General features: G+C 40.4%; 1 protein-coding gene across 1 annotated transcript; it reads left to right on the top strand.

Annotated features, from left to right (window-relative positions):
* The first annotated feature begins 249 nt into the window (after nucleotides 1–249).
* LOC133462161 (dynein axonemal intermediate chain 2-like) lies at nucleotides 250–16030 on the top strand. Its single transcript, XM_061743302.1, has 12 exons — nucleotides 250–465; nucleotides 8764–8925; nucleotides 9135–9256; nucleotides 9326–9468; nucleotides 9544–9657; nucleotides 9743–9882; nucleotides 10015–10137; nucleotides 12138–12361; nucleotides 13744–13879; nucleotides 13975–14121; nucleotides 14264–14485; nucleotides 15947–16030. The coding sequence occupies exons 1-12, from the start codon at nucleotides 283–285 to the stop codon at nucleotides 16028–16030; spliced, it is 1800 nt and encodes a 599-aa protein (XP_061599286.1). The 5' UTR covers nucleotides 250–282.
* Nucleotides 16031–16395: the final 365 nt, after the last annotated feature.

The following is a 16395-nucleotide window of genomic DNA, read 5'->3' as shown; positions in this document are numbered from 1 at the left end:
AACTTAGTTTTACTTATATTTAAAGATAACTTATTTACATCAAACCATTTCTTTACAAGTTTCATCTCATTTTCAACAGTAGCTATAATTTCAGTTAACTGGTCAACGGCGTTGCTAGGATACGACTATCGCGTTGCTAGGATACGACCAAACCGCTGTTCCTCCGCCCCTGCTGAGTTCTTGCTTCAGCACTTGTCCAGTTTGTTGACCGGCTTTTTTAAAGTTCTTTAAAAGGGAAAAAGGGTCATTTTTTGTGGTTATTATTTGGTGAACGCCGCAAGCATGGAGATCGTTTACGTTTACACGAAGCTCCGCCGTGATCTCGGCCGTCCGTGTTCGTTTTCGGATCGATGTGAACAGATCGATGTGGATATTCACCCGGACCCGGAACTTTCCAAACAGTTAATTCACAAAACACACCGAGATCAAGCCCTGCAGACCGGCCCCGAAATGTCCGAACACCAGGCGAGTTTTCCTGTGAAATCTTCTATTTTTCCCTAGTCTGTATTATTTAGCTTCACTTTCTCGGTCTTACTCGTAACATTCAGTTAAGGCTGATTTATGGTTCCGCGTTACACCAACGCAGATCCTTCGCCATAGGGTACGCGACGACGCGCACGTACGCTGCGCGTCGCCGCGTAACCTACGCCGTAGGCTCTGCGTCGATTTAACGCAGAACCATAAATCAGGCTTTAGGACATCTGTGAATTTACGTTCATATGACTATCGAGAATCATGTAAGATCTGGGTATTTTATTTAAGGGCAGATGACTGACAAATTTAGTACATTGATTGATTTCTATCGATTGATATATTTTATTTCGTTGGTAACGGTCAGTTAAAAACGAGAGACTGTTTTTAACTGACCGTTACCAACGGTAACAGAACATCATTACACTGTTAACCCGAATAAGTTCACAGAACTCAAAATTTTGTGGGTAACTCGTTGCATCAAAATTTTTAAGTTATATATATATATATATATATATATATATATATATATATATATATATATATATATAGTCCGTATATATAGTCCATAATCTGTGAGAAATACACTCAAAATTTTTAATATTCCTCAGCTCAGTCAATAATGTTTGAAAAAAAAAAAAAAATGAAAGCGACACCACTGTTACAATTCAACCATTTTTATTCAATATATATATATATATATATATATATATATATATATATATATATATATATATATATATATATATATGTATATATATATATATAACAGCTAGATTCTTGTGAATTCTAACCTAAACAGTTAAACAGTCAAAAACAGTGTCCTGCTCGTGAGTGGCCACTACATGATTATTATTGTTATTTATGTTATTGATTTATATAGTTATATTTTATATTTATATTTATTTTATATTTTTTTTTATTTTATATTTATATTTTTATTTTATTTATATATTTATATTTATTATTGTTATTTATGTTATTGATTTATTGTTCTGCTTTTTTATTTATTTATTTTTGTGCTTATTCCAAAAACTCCTACATTGGATCACGTCGGGGTCACCAATGTAGGAGTTTGGGAACAAAAGAGCAGAGAAATGCTTTTTGTGGACGAAGAAAAAAACTTGTAGTGGGGCAGCATAGCTAAGCTATTGTGCATTTTGTGATACAAGCAACAAATTTGGCACAAATGTACATTGACATATGGCGAACATTTTCAGATATTGAGCCACTCGGAATTCTCTCTTCATGTCCGCCATATTGGAATTCAAAATGGCCGCCATTTAAAATCTACATTTGCGCTTATCTGTGGATCTAAAATTGCAATTGACTCGATTCTGGTGCCAAAATGTATGTTTTGGGGGACAAGGAATCCAATGGTAACAATATGCATTGCATATTTTTTACCACTGAGCCGCCATCTTGGATTTCAATATGGCCGCCATTTGAAATCTTCATTTTTGTTTATCAGCGGGTCTAATGCCGCTATTGACTTGATTCTGGTGTCTAAATGTATGTTTTTGGGGGCAAGGAATCCAATGGTAACATTATGCATTGCGTATATTTTAACACTGAGCCGCCATGCTGGATTTCAAAATGGCCGCCTTTTAAAATCTACATTTGCGCTTATCTGTGGATCTAAAATTGCAATTGACTCGATTCTGGTGCCAAAATGTATGTTTTGGGGGACAAGGAATCCAATGGTAACAATATGCATTGCATATTTTTTACCACTGAGCCGCCATCTTGGATTTCAATATGGCCGCCATTTGAAATCTTCATTTTTGTTTATCAGCGGGTCTAATGCCGCTATTGACTTGATTCTGGTGTCTAAATGTATGTTTTTGGGGGCAAGGAATCCAATGGTAACATTATGCATTGCGTATATTTTAACACTGAGCCGCCATGCTGGATTTCAAAATGGCCGCCTTTTAAAATCTACATTTGCGATAACCTTTGGGTTCAGTCTAAATGTATGATTTGGGGGGTTGGGGGCAAGGAACCCAATTGTAACAAGCTGCATGCATATCTTTATTAATTTTGCTGCCATATTGTATTTCAAATTGGCCGCCACTTGAAATCTACATGTGTGATTATCTCTAAAAAGTCAAATGCATTTATTGACTCGATTCATATATGTTATGGGGGACAAAATTCTAATAATAGGCAAGACAGTTCGATCACCATGTCCAAGCGGTTCACACTAGCTCATGCTGAGCGAACTTCAACAACTTCACAACACCTCACCACTACTGACTGGAGTTTATGCATCATATGTCAAGAGGACAAGATTGAGACATTGACCAAACCTGGACAATCTAAAAGAAAAGACATTGGTAGTGGATACAGTTCACTCGCAGAGAACTTGATGAAATTCAATGAACTTGGAGAGCTTCCAGGATCCCTCCAATTGGAAAGACTTGATGATGGCCATGGCATTGAAGCTACCATGGTTGCACATGGGGCACAATATCACCATACGTGCAAGCTCCAGTACAACAACACCAAACTACAGAGAGCACAGAAGAGAGCACTCAAGAAAGAAGGTCAGAGGAGATGAGGAACAATCTTTATGCAAACGCACCAGGGCGCATTCACGTTCGAGTACAGAGAAAGTTCCAGAAACTTGTTTCTTCTGCGGACAACCTGCAGGAACTAATAGTCTTCGGAAGGCTGCAACATTCAAAATTGACAGACGGGTCCGTGCCTGTGCAAACCTTCTTGGTGATACAGAACTGCTTGGCCGTCTCAGTGGTGGTGACATGGTCGCGTTGGACGCCGAGTATCACCTGCAGTGCTTGATAGGACTTTACAACCGCGCGAGATCTCACCAATCAACAGGACCACAGGACTCAGACCAAGAGAGATCAATGTCGGCAGTAGTCTTCGCTGAACTCGTCCTCTACATTGAAGAAACAAGACAAGATGAGGAGACAGCACCAGTATTTAGATTGGCCGATCTTGTCCACCTATATCAGTCGAGAATGGAGCAGCTTGGAGTGCAGCTCGATACAAGAGTCCACTCCACACGACTAAAACAGAGACTGCTATCTCAGTTTCCTGACATGCGAGCACACACCAAGGGGAGAGACATATTGATGGCATTTGAAGAAGATCTTGGTGCTGCTCTTTACAAAGCTTGCGAACTGGACAGTGATAGTGATGCAGTCCATCTTGCACGTGCTGCACACATTGTTCGCCGTCATATATTCGGAGAAGCCAAGCCCTTTACAGGATTCCCTGAAGGGTGTCAAGAAGAATCTGTGCCACCGTTGCTGCTTGCACTAGTCAACATGATTCTCGAGGGACCCAGCATCAAGGACCAGACGAAAGACACTAACCCTGCAGCAATTACCGCAGCCCAGATACTGAAGTTCAACAGCGTCAAACACAAGCGAACTCGTGGCACGACATCCTCCACCTGTGTCAGACACAGTGTTGCACAAGAGACCCCACTTCCAACATACATAGGGATGTAGCCAGGCACATTAGTGAAACGATCGTTCACTTTGTGAGACAAGCACCAAATTTTGCACAAAGTATGTTCTATGTCTACTTTTTCAAAAAAGCCCGTTAGCCACGCAAAAAAAAAACAATATAGCTGCCGTTTTCCAAAATGGCTGCCACAAAAGCCGTTTTTATATGTTTTTTGACCTGGAATGTGAATTTGATTATTCTGACATCAGACTATAATCTTGGGACCCCCCACCCCCTCCCCCATTAGCCATGCAAATAAAACAACAATATGGCTGCCATTTTCCAAAATGGCTGCAGGCAAAAGACAGTTTATATGGTTTTTGACCTGGATTGTGATTATATAATTAGATTTTGATTGTTTTGGCATCAAATTATAGTCCCCCCCCTCCCATTTCGGTATCACATTTTTTCTAATCATCACAATTGCAGGCACACAGCTGTGTGCACTGGAGGCCAAAATGGCAGGCCAGCACGCAGCTCCCGAAGCTCCGGCCTGCAAACATGCATAAAAGAGAAAAAAGTGGGCCAGCACAAGAAACTACAGGAACGATGGACAAAAATGATGGCTATGAGATACTTATAATAAATAAAAATGGAAAAGGAGAAGAGAGGAAGAGAAGAGGAGAGGAGAAGAAGGGTGAGAGGCACCGCCCAGTGGATCATGCCGGTGCCCCCCTGCAGCATAGGCCTATAGCAGCATATCTACCACAAAGCTATATTTGAGACTAACTATTATAGTCTTGTTCTATAGCTGCAACTATGACTACTGACTCTAACTGACTAGAGTTTACACTACCTACAGATTTACCAAAACCAGCTAGAGCAGTGTTTCTCAATCCTGGTCCTCGTGGGCCCCTGTCCTGCATGTTTTAGATGCTACCCTGCTTCAGCACACCGTGATAAAAGTACCTGTGTGATCAACAGAGCTGTGCAGACCTTGGTGACAAGCTAATGAGGACCTTTAATTAGAATCAGGTGTGTTGGTGCAGGGAAACATCTAAAACATGCAGGACAGGGGCCCGCGAGGACCAGGATTGAGAAGCACTGAGCTAGAGGTTTACTTAACACTAACTATAGGCTTCACTAAACAGAAAGGTTTTAAGTTTAGTTTTAAAGGTGCAGGTGGTGTCAGCTTCCTTAACCCAGATTGGAAGTTGGTTCCATAGTAATGGTGGCCGATAGCAGAAAGCCCGCCCTCCAAATCTACATTTGAATACTCTAGGACAGGGGTCTCCAACTCCGGTCCTGGAGAGCACCTATCCAGCATGTTTTAGGTGTCTCCCTGCATGAACACACCTGATTCGAATGAATGGTCGTCATTAACTTGTCATCAAGGTCCGGACAGTTCTGTTGTTGACACAGCTCCTTGTATCATGGTGTGCTGAAGCAGGGAAAGATCTAAAACATGCTGGATAGGTGCTCTCCAGGACCAGGGTTGGAGAGCCCTGCTCTAGGAACTACGAGTAAACCTGCTCTCCGAGAACGGAGAGCTCTGCCAGGAACATAAGGCACTATCAGGTCTTGCAAATAATGCGGAACTAAGCCGTTTTGGGCTTTATACGCAAGTAATACAATTTTAAATTTCACCAAGTTACAGCAAGCTGTAACTTGTCCAGCAAGCTGTAACTTGGCGTGTTCTTTTCACATGTGAAGCAGAAAGAAAGGACTCTGCTGTTCCAGAAGAAGCCACGCCCGCCTCTACAAGAGCTCCTATCCACCCACTGTCCTGGAGCAGGGTACCAAGAGATCTCAAGGCAGCCATCTCTATGTGGAGACCCCCAAACATAACAACAAATTGATCTTCGCCATACAGTTCAGGCCATTGCCACTGCACTTGTTTTGCAAGTGCATAGATTGGTTGGTCTGCAGTTATGACAGGGACCTGATCTGGATTCAGGTATTTAATAATATCTCTGATTTTGTCCATGGTATGTTTTACTGTGGCAACTGAATGGGAGTACACACACAAGGCAATCTGGCAAAGAATGGTGTGAAACTGGGGCTTAAATACTGCTGGCATGATTGCCAGTGATTGTATGCAGGTGTTCACGCTTTACAGGCAGGGAGCAGAACTACACACCCACACCCAGGCCAGACTGTGACTTTGACCCTGACCCAAAAGATACATTTGAAGATTGCACGGGACCCAAAATAGTGAAAACAGCAGATCTACAAGCTCACGTGTCACATCGCATTATGAGCTTGTAGATCGGCGATCATCATAGTAAAAATTTATTTATAAATGTTTTGTTTTTTTTAGATTTTAATCCAGTTAAAATTTAGATTTCTGATCAAATTGTAACAGAAAACAGATAATATTAGTCAAAATTGGCCCATCATCTTGAGAACTGGAAGCCATATTTCATTTGTATTGACATCATAGAATTTGTTATGCCAAAACACATGCATTTGGATAAAGAGATCATTAAAATATGTTCAGCAATTCAAGTTCTACACTGACAACCTTGTTTTAGCTTTCATAAGACAGCCATCTTGAAAAACGGCCGCCATCTTGGATTTTCAGGTGGCTAACGGGCTTTTTCTGCATAAGTAGGTACTAGGCAATGTTCATGCAAAATTTGGTGCTTGTCTCACAAAGTGAACGATTCTTCTAAAAACCTGACTTAATTTCCCTCACTAATGATGTTGCATGCACATACACGCAAGAAAGAATTAGTCGACAGACTTTCACACCTTGGCTTAAGCATCTCATATGACAGAGTGCTCCAGCTCTCAGCACAGATGGGCAACCGTGTCTGCAAACAGTTTTACAGAGAACAAGTGGTCTGCCCTCTAAATTTGCGTGGCGAAGTGTTTACAACTGCCGCTGTAGACAACATAGATTTCAAACAACGGCCATTTTGAAATTCAATATGGCGGCCTATTGATACAAAATATGCGATGCAGATTGTTACCATTATATTCCTTGCCCCCCAAACATACATTTAGACACCAGAATCAAGTCAATAGCAGCATTAGACCCGCTGATAAACAAAAATGAAGATTTCAAATGGCGGCCATATTGAAATCCAATATGGCGGCTCATTAGTACAAAATATGCGATGCAGATTGTTTCCATTAGATTTCTTGCCCCCAAAAACATACATTTAGACACAGGAATCGAGTCAATAGCAGCATTAGACCCGCTGATAAACAAAAATGAAGATTTCAAATGGCGGCCATATTGAAATCCAATATGGCGGCTCATTGGTACAAAATATCCGATGCAGATTGTTTCCATTAGATTTCTTGCCCCCAAAAACATACATTTAGACACCAGAATCAAGTCAATAGCGGCATTAGACCCGCTGATAAACAAAAATGAAGATTTCAAATGGCGGCCATATTGAAATCCAATATGGCGGCTCATTGGTACAAAATATGCGATGCAGATTGTTTCCATTAGATTTTTTGCCCCCAAAAACATACATTTAGACACAGGAATCGAGTCAATAGCAGCATTAGACCCAAAGATAATTGAAAATATAGATTTCAGATGACGGCCATTTTGAATTCCAATATGGCGGACATGAAGGGAGAATTCCGAGTGGCTCAATATCTAAAAATGTTTGCCATATATCAATGTACATTTGTGCCAAATTTTATGCTTGTATCACAAAATGCACAATCCTTTTGAAATTTTGAGCTAAACCGCCCCACTATTGTGTTGTTTAATCCAGTCTCTCGTTTTTAACTGACCGTTACCAACGGCAGAACACCAACAGAAAACACATCGTCATCATTAATAACGGCTAGATTCTTGTGAATTCTAACCTAAACAGTTAAACAGTTAAACAGTGTCCTGCTCGTGAGTGGCCACTACAATCACTAAATAATAAATGTACCATCGTAAATAAAGTGGACGAGAATTAATTAATATAACATATAATAGAAAAAGTAAAAAAAACTTGTCAACTCTGGACGCAATACTATTTTTTTCAGTTGGACCCTCGTTATTAAATATGAAACAAAAGAAAAAACTTAGACATAGTTAAAGGTTGCACAAATAAAATAGTAGGAATTGTATAAATATAAATTGTGTTATATGTAATGGTTTTCAATAACTCCACACAAGTTGTACGATCCGATAGTTTACTCAGAACTTCAATAGGCAGGTGTAAAAACAACAGGCAGCCGGTAGTGAACAGTTATGACCGTTATAACCATTATATCTGTTACGTCACCCGTTGGATGTGCACGGCAGTGACGTAACCCTGGCAACGCAGCACTGCCCAAAGGTGCAGCAGCATACATATATTGCATATGACAGTATACCCGAGTATAATCACCTGAGTTATTTACTCTGAGTCCCTTTATTCATCTATACGTAAAAGCATACATTATTTATGATGTGAATGATGCGCCAGTGTACAATCTTAATATCCAGTATCCTGGATAGTTTGGTATTTGATGCACGGCCATATGGAAATCCGTAAACACCCATTATTTCCATACGCATCATTCATTTTTTTTTTTATATATACTTTGAAAGTGAAACATAAATAACAATGTGTAACTAATTAGATATTAACAAAATCCACATGCTTTAATTGTTTTGGACCCATGTCAATCTCATGTCCTTAGAATCATTCTAACCTTCACATCCACAAAGCCTCCATGTAACAAATGTTTAAATCAAGCCAAAAGGTTGTTATTCAGGTATAATAGCTAAATTATTGCATGAAATACAAGTTAATAGCTTGAAATCTTGACTTGAGATAACAAAAAAAGGAGATGGGGTTATGACTTTCAGTGTAAAAAAAACTATCTAAATGGGCTTTCGGAATGACTCCTGGAGCTGCTTGTTATTTTCAGGTAAACACAGGAGGATTTGAGGTTAAAAGCTGTGGGATGAATCATGTGGAGGGCGGATGGCCAAAAGACATTGACCCCGAGAAGGTGGAGCAGACCATTCGCTTCAGGAAGAAGGTCGAAAAGGATGAGGGTTACGCAAACAGCATACGGCAGCTGAGCAGTGTAAGATCCACATCAGTCCGCTTCCTCAAGGACCATATTAAATTACTTTTATCAAATTTAATCAAATATGTTTTTCATTTACATATTCCCTACCACTCTGAGAGTTTCATTATTTTCACTTTGTGTAAATCAAGTTTACCTGTATGATGATGGGGTTCATGAATGCTGCTTTTCCACACCCTCTGTGCTGATGTCATTGCATGGTTCAGGTGATGGAGCACTGCATGAGGCAGAACAATGCCATAGATATCTACCAGGAATATTTAGAAGATGAGGAAGAGGTGGTGGAAAATCAGGAGTTGCCATATGCCAAAACCATTAATGTCTTCAGGTAGGGCTGACACCTGGCCAACCAGCATACTGACCGATCACCATGACTGAAACTTCCTATTTCTTGCAGAGATCCTAATGAGGTGAAGCGCACCGTCACCAGTCTGTCATGGCATCCTGAGGGAGAGAGGAAACTTGCTGCGGCCTATTCATGCCTTGAATTTCAAAAATGGTCCAAAGACATGAGCCTGGACTCCTACATCTGGGATGTTGGTGGGTTGGACTGCAGGTTTGGTTAAAACAACCCCAAGGCCCAGTCTGTTAACTTGTGGCTCATTTAATTTTCAGTGAAGCCAAACTGTCCAGAGATGTCTCTTAAGCCGACAAGTCCAATTATTTGTCTGGAGTACAATCCAAAAGACTCCCACTTTCTTGTGGGAGGCTGCTACAATGGACAAATTGGTGGGTTTGCTGTAGTCCACGCTTAATGATAATTACGTTTTTGTCTGTAATCAGGTTTACTCACCTACAGCTTTGTTTGTTTAAGTTTACTGGGACACGCGGAGAGGCAGCCAGCCTGTGGAGTGTTCCTCTTTGGAATGTGGTCACAGAGATCCAGTGTACAAGGTCATCTGGCTGCAGTCCAAGACTGGCACAGATGCCTTCTCTGCCTCCACTGGTGGACAGGTAGACTAATCAGAAACAGATAAACTAAAGACTGATGAGCAGACTGTTGAAAGAGAAATACATGTGCAGGTAAATTGATAATGGGCAGTTCTTTGTCATAATAAGCCCATAAAATATATGTTTCTCTGTCAGGTTCTGTGGTGGGATGTCCGCAAGCTGAGTGAGCCCACGGAGCGTCTGGTTCTGGACCTAAGCCGAGAGGGGAATATTGACCGGGCTGTAGGAGCCGTTTCTCTGGAGTTTGAGACAACCATGGTAAGAGTTTGTATTTTTGTGTCCTTTCTCACAGAAAACACGCTGTTGAGTGCTGGGTGCTCATTTAAAAAAATGTGTAAAGAATTCTTAATAAAAGTTTACTTATACTCAAAAAGCATATGCCAAAAAGTAATCACATTTATAAAAATATGCACATGCACATCTGTGAGTTGTTTCCTCTTCATAAATTGCAGTCCAGCTGGAAGAACCAGGTGGATTCTCTGCATATCCTGTCCTCAATACACCCTTTCTACCATAAATGCCCAATGCAAAGTACCTCATGAATGCTTTCTGCTCATAAATAAACCTGATGATCAACTCACTGATACTGAAGTTAGCATGCTTCTGACTGAAGTGGAGGCCAGAAAAAATATTTGATTTGGTGGTCACAGCAGTCTGGCCCCCGGGGATTCAAAACACCTCTGGTTCTTCAGCAGGCCAATGGCCCGCTCCACTATGGAGCGCATATGAGCGTGAGCCAGATTAAAGCGCGCCTATTCTGCGCTGTCTGGGTTTCTGAAGGGGATGAAGAGCCAGCATTGTTAGGAAAGAGCCCAAATTATGATAAGAGTAACTGAAAAACATGCTTATGTTAGATGACAATGTTCTTCTTTTACTTACCAAATAGCCAGTACGGGACCCAAGAATAGTATTTATATGAAACCCAAAAGGGGCTTTAGCCAAACAATTTCACATTATATAGGCTATAATATGTTTACTTAATGGTCTATATTTTTTATATTTTTTTTAGTTTTCTCAGCAATTGCACTGATTGATACACACCCTGTCCTAATTCATGTATCACTCAGTACTATCCACTGCCTTAGTAGCATATATGTGTTAAAGATGAAAGTATGATACAAGAACTGCACTCAGTGCTTATTGAATAATGATAGTTCACTACAGGAACACTTCTATGATAATGCAGACTTGGCTGTTTACGATAACACGGACCTACAAGTCTGTAACAAACTAAAATGATACAGGGCCACAAATTGTAGGCCCTGTTTCATGTGTTAGCAAGCTTTATAAATGAGGACTCTGGTTTGTCAAGGACTAATGCTGACAGTCTTGAAACAAATATTCTTTTAGTGGCTACTTAAAGCTCTCGGCTGTTGTTGAGGATTAAAACATTGGTAAAACTGCCAATCAAGAGCTCTACCGTATCTCCTGGATCCCCAACTTGAAGTTCACTTAAATTTTGTAAGCATAAAATTATATTATCTTAAAAACTTTTATAAAACTATAAATTAGAAGGGATTCATTTGCAAATCTCAGATTAATATGCTTTCTCTATAGAATAGAATAGAATAGAATAGAATAGAATAGAATAGAACAGAGAAAGCATATCAAAAGCCTAAAGTGAGGAAATGTGCCATTTTAAGGAAAAAAAATTAAATTTTTAATTTGATGGCAGAAACACATCACAAAAGTTGGGACAGTGTGATATTTACTTCTGTGTAGCATCCCCTTTCTTTCAGCAGCAGCGTAGGAACTAAAGAGACCAACTGCTACAATCTTTTTGCAAATGGTGGTTGTGCCTGTTTTAAAATTTGAGCTGCTCAACAGTCCTTGGTTTTCCAGGTCCTATTTTTTGTTTCATACTATTTCAGCTCCTGTACTCCTCTACTATGAAACTGTGTTTTTGTAATTGATCCAGTACACAGTTTAGCGTTGTTTTGCTGAAATCGGTATGGTCTTCCCTGAAAAGGTTATCTGGATGAGAGCATACAGTATATCATATTAAAGCCTGTATACCTTTCAGTGCTAATGTTTTCTTTCCAGATGTGCAAGCTCTTCATTTCATAGGCATTAATGCGCATCAGAGATGCAGGCTTATGAACTCTGAGATGATAACACGCCGGTGGCTGTTCAGGCCCTGAACATCAAGTGAACGTCTTGTGACAGCTTTCCAAAAGTGATGTAGTTTTGTGGTTGTTGTTTTCTTTCTGCTCTTCCTGGCTTCAGTCTCAGTGTTTCTGTCTGTGATGTCTCTCCAGCCCACTAAGTTCATGGTGGGAACCGAACAGGGCATGGTCGTGTCATGCAACAGGAAGGCAAAGACTCCAGCTGAAAAGATTGTTTGCACATATGATGCACACCACGGACCCATCTATGCCCTTCAGAGGAATCCATTCTTCCCCAAAAACTTTCTCACCATAGGAGACTGGACGGCTCGTATTTGGTCCGAGGAAATCAAGGAATCATCCATCATGTCAACCAAGTAGGATTCAAAGCAGGGTTTGAAATTCACTTTTTTTGCCCACCTGCCAACATCTTTAGCCAACCACTTATACAGACATCATGTAACTACCAAATGATCTAAATGAGAAATGTATTTTCATAGGATGTGAGATTATGATAATCGAAACAAAATTTTTACTCGAACCATGACTTTCTCTGGAGAATTTTCTCAACAAGTATCCGTTGCTTGGTCTTTTGTTGCTTCCAATTTTGGGTAGACAAAAGGGCCCTTTCGATTTTCTTCCAGTCCAATGAGCAACAGAAGCTATGATGTGTCCCCTTATTGTCATGGTAACCCCTTAGCAACCTATTATGCCTCACGTAAACTATCCAGGTGAACCAAACAGACTCAAGATGCAATCTTCATTGTAAAATGCTTAGAATTTAATTATTTACTTTATGTACCTGCCACATTGCCTGGTAGGTTAAGTAATCTGATCCAGTACTACAAAAAGTAACCAACATTTGGCAGGTGGTGAGAAGCTAATCTATAACCCTGATTCAGACACACTACATTGGTGTAATAAGTACTGTATGTCTTACTTTATTGATTCTAATAGAATTTAAATATGAAGGGCAGAACCATACAGTATAAATGAGGTCAGGGACATCTTCTTTTTCACCTGTCTCCTACCGTGTTTGTTCTGACAATGTCATGTGCTCTTGATATATCTTGTCAGCTGTTCCTCTATGTTTGTAAATTTATTGTTTAGTTTTGTTTTCATTTTTTATTATGTTGAACTTTTTCCACTTTGGTGATCTTTTTTCACACCCCCATTATCTCCTCCATCTCTTCTCCTGTTTTGCAACAGCTTATCTTGTGATGCATCATTGTGTTTGTCTTAAACGTGACCTATTATGACATCTAATACCTATTTTAAACAGGCCTTGAATGTCTTATTTTGATTGTTTTTGCTAAATAAATTAGAAATTCAGCCTCTCTAAACCATGTCTTTATCTTCCCATTCTCTAACCTCATTATCTATGCGGGATTCTGAGTGGGCGGGGCTATGATAATGAGGCTCTGTGCTGATTGGCTGCCTGAATGACGCGATACACCGCTACGAAAAAATGGCGGAAGCTCCGGCCGGTGGAGCTAGTTGTGGGCGTGTTAGTTCCCATTGTTAGGTAACGATAGGAGCAGAATCTGAACACTGGATGGCTCCTCCGGGCGGCTGTACAGACACTGCAGAATTTGGTTACTTTCCTCCTTGTCTGAGTTGGCAGGGTGAGGGGAGACCACTTTATATATGTTAAAGCTAGAAAAAACTTGTTTTTCATAATAGGTCCCCTTTAATCTTTCTGGGTCTTTCCGTTCAGATGGCTTTGCAAGTTTTTATGGGATGAAATTTTGTGCTCCAGGTACCAAATGTCGTACCTCATGGATGCCTGCTGGAGTCCAGTTAGACCCTCTGTTTTCTTCACTGCGAAGATGGATGGCGTCCTGGATGTCTGGGACATCCTATTCAAACAGAATGAGCCCAAACTAAGTATCAAGGTGATCTGATCTTACCTGTAAACCTAAAACCCCAAATCAGAATTTACTCTGTTGTTTTAGCAGTTGTTGAAGTTGATACATGTTTTTCCGCACAGGTGTGCGACAAAGCTTTGTACAGCGTCCGTGTTCAGGATAACGGGCGTCTGTTGGGATGCGGCTCTCAGCAGGGTGACACCACGCTGCTGGAGATCAGCTCTGGACTGTCAACCTTGCAGAAAAATGAGAAGTCTCTGATGGCTGGTGTAAGAAACATAAAGAATCTAAATGAGGGAGAGGGGTATTTTTTGTAATTATTTTTTAATGGAAAAGGTTTGGGCACATTGACGTATATGAATTTGGTGTTGCTGTACATGGAAGAAATGTCTGTTTCTAAATGGTCTGCAGATGTTTGAACGAGAGACAAAAAGGGAGAAGATCCTGGAAGCCCGGCAGAGGGAGATGCGCTTGAAGGAGAGGTGTCGCTCAGAACAGAGCAAAGCAGAGGAGACGGGGCGGGAGGAGGGAGAGGAAGACCCTGAGCAGCTCATTGCCAGGGCTGAGAGTGACTTCTACACCATGGTGGAGATGGAGTTCAAGAGGAGAGAGGAGAGGAAGGAGAAACTGCAGGTGAGATTCATGACACCAGTCTGTGTCCTTCTGATACTTCATGTGGCTGTTCATAGTTTATATCACACTGAGTTGACATGTTTACCTTAATCTTCTAGAATAGAAGTTAGAATTAATCCAAAATGTTTATTTCTCAGTCTTTTTTTTTCTTTTACAGGAAAAAACACATCTGTGAAGAAAATGAATGAGGAAGCAGAAATTCTGGATGAATTTTCACATCTTTCAGAGTTAAGCACATTTCAAATGGATCTAGCTCTTTGTTGTTAATAAAAAAAGATTCATAAGTAAAATTGAGGGATTGATTGGGAATAGTTTAAGGTATTACATTAAATATAGTATTCGTGAACTCTTTTTAAAATGATATGTGCGTAAGCGATTGCGTAGTTATGTTTGCACATACGTCACACCATATCAGGAAGCCGAGAGCCAAAAGCTGTTTTAATTTCAGCTGTAGCGCTGTTAATATGCCACTTTATTAAGTTTTAATATTTTTTCAGGCGTAAAAGTAACCGTTAAGATCCCCAACCTTGGCTCGTCGCCGCGTAACCTACGCTGTAGGCTCTGCGTTGGTGTAACGCGGAACCATAAATCAGCCTTTATTCTGGCGTGATCTTTGCAACGACGAGCAAACGAGTGATTATGTACATTCACTGAGTGAATATTATGAAAGTAAAATATATATTTCTCGCTAGAAATGTAATCAAAACGCATTTTTATGCAGAAACTAACTCAAAATATTGATTTTATTCACTAAAAAATAAGAAATGTCTGCCATGTTTTTTTTTTTGATTCAGTCCGCAAATGACGACGAAAAGCATTCTGGGAAATTTTTCTGGCCCTAGTTCAGCTAGGGTGCATCGGAAAACCCTCGCTCCGAAGGGCCAGATTCATAGCCACTACCCTCGTTTTCCCCACTACCCCTAGGTGAAAAGAGGAATTGGGACACCACTACCCTCAAGGGAACGCGCACAATTTAGGGGTAGGGCTGAAAAGTAGGGGTAGGGGGAGTATTGGGACAGGGCCTAAGAGTCTAACCGGCTTCCCAGGCCTGTTTGTTGCAACGTGGCAGTAGGAGGGAAAAGAGGCGTCCAAAGAACTCCTCAGAAACCTTTGGGTGCCATCACGGGGGGGGGGGGGGTTGTCCAGAAACCACAGCACTTCAAAGCACAAAGATAAAACATAATACAAAATAAACACAGTGAAACAATATCAAAATCGTGATAAAATGTAAAATAAAAACATCCAATCAATTAAAACCTTATAAAGATTAAACTAATGACAAAAGCCAAAGAGATTAGATGAGCCTTCAACAGAGACTTAAAAAAGACAATATTAACATTTAAAATTCAACTATAATGTCATATTCCAACACTCTGTTGTCCGAGGTTTCTGTGAAGGCCTCACTGCAGCAGGAGATTAATGACTGATCTGCCTCACCTGTGATCTCCCTCATTTACACAGCTGCCATACCTGTTCCTGGTGTCAGATGGGCAGAGTTTCGAAATGGATTGTTTCCAGCCTGTGGGGGCTCAGCTTCATGCCTGACTTGTTTGGTCTTTTGGATATTTCTCCGCCTGTTCCCTTTGGATGTCTGTGCCTATCACCTTGAGCTCACTGGTTTTGCATCATGGACTGTTTTATAGGACCGTGAGTGGGAAAGAAACCCTTTCAAACTGTTTTCCTGACTAATATATGATTAGACACTTACTGTAATTAGGTTTGAAAATGAAAGGACTTTAAAAAAGGTTGAATGAAATGATCAAACCCTGATGGTTTGTGTCATTATATGAATACTTTAAAAACTTGAAACTAGAAACTTTCATTTCTAATATTTAACATTTTAAAAGTTATTTAATATCTTTTGTCAGTGTTTCAGCTGGTCTTCCTGAGTGTAGGTGGTACAATCGCTG

The sequence above is a fragment of the Cololabis saira genome, chromosome 16, assembly GCF_033807715.1.
Source record: "Cololabis saira isolate AMF1-May2022 chromosome 16, fColSai1.1, whole genome shotgun sequence".
Classification (NCBI taxonomy): Eukaryota; Metazoa; Chordata; class Actinopteri; order Beloniformes; family Belonidae; genus Cololabis; species Cololabis saira.
The sequence above is the reverse complement of the archived record's forward strand: the minus strand, read 5'-3'. Positions and strand labels throughout refer to the sequence as shown.

What these genes read in the sequence shown, in the direction of transcription:
- LOC133462161 (XM_061743302.1), top strand. Translation starts at nt 283, where the DNA reads ATGGAGATCGTTTACGTTTACACGAAGCTCCGCCGTGATCTCGGCCGT. An exon ending in CCGAAATGTCCGAACACCAG is followed by an intron (nt 466 to 8,763) that starts GCGAGTTTTCCT and finishes TGTTATTTTCAG; the next exon opens with GTAAACACAGGAGGATTTGA. An exon ending in CTGCCTCCACTGGTGGACAG is followed by an intron (nt 9,883 to 10,014) that starts GTAGACTAATCA and finishes TTTCTCTGTCAG; the next exon opens with GTTCTGTGGTGGGATGTCCG.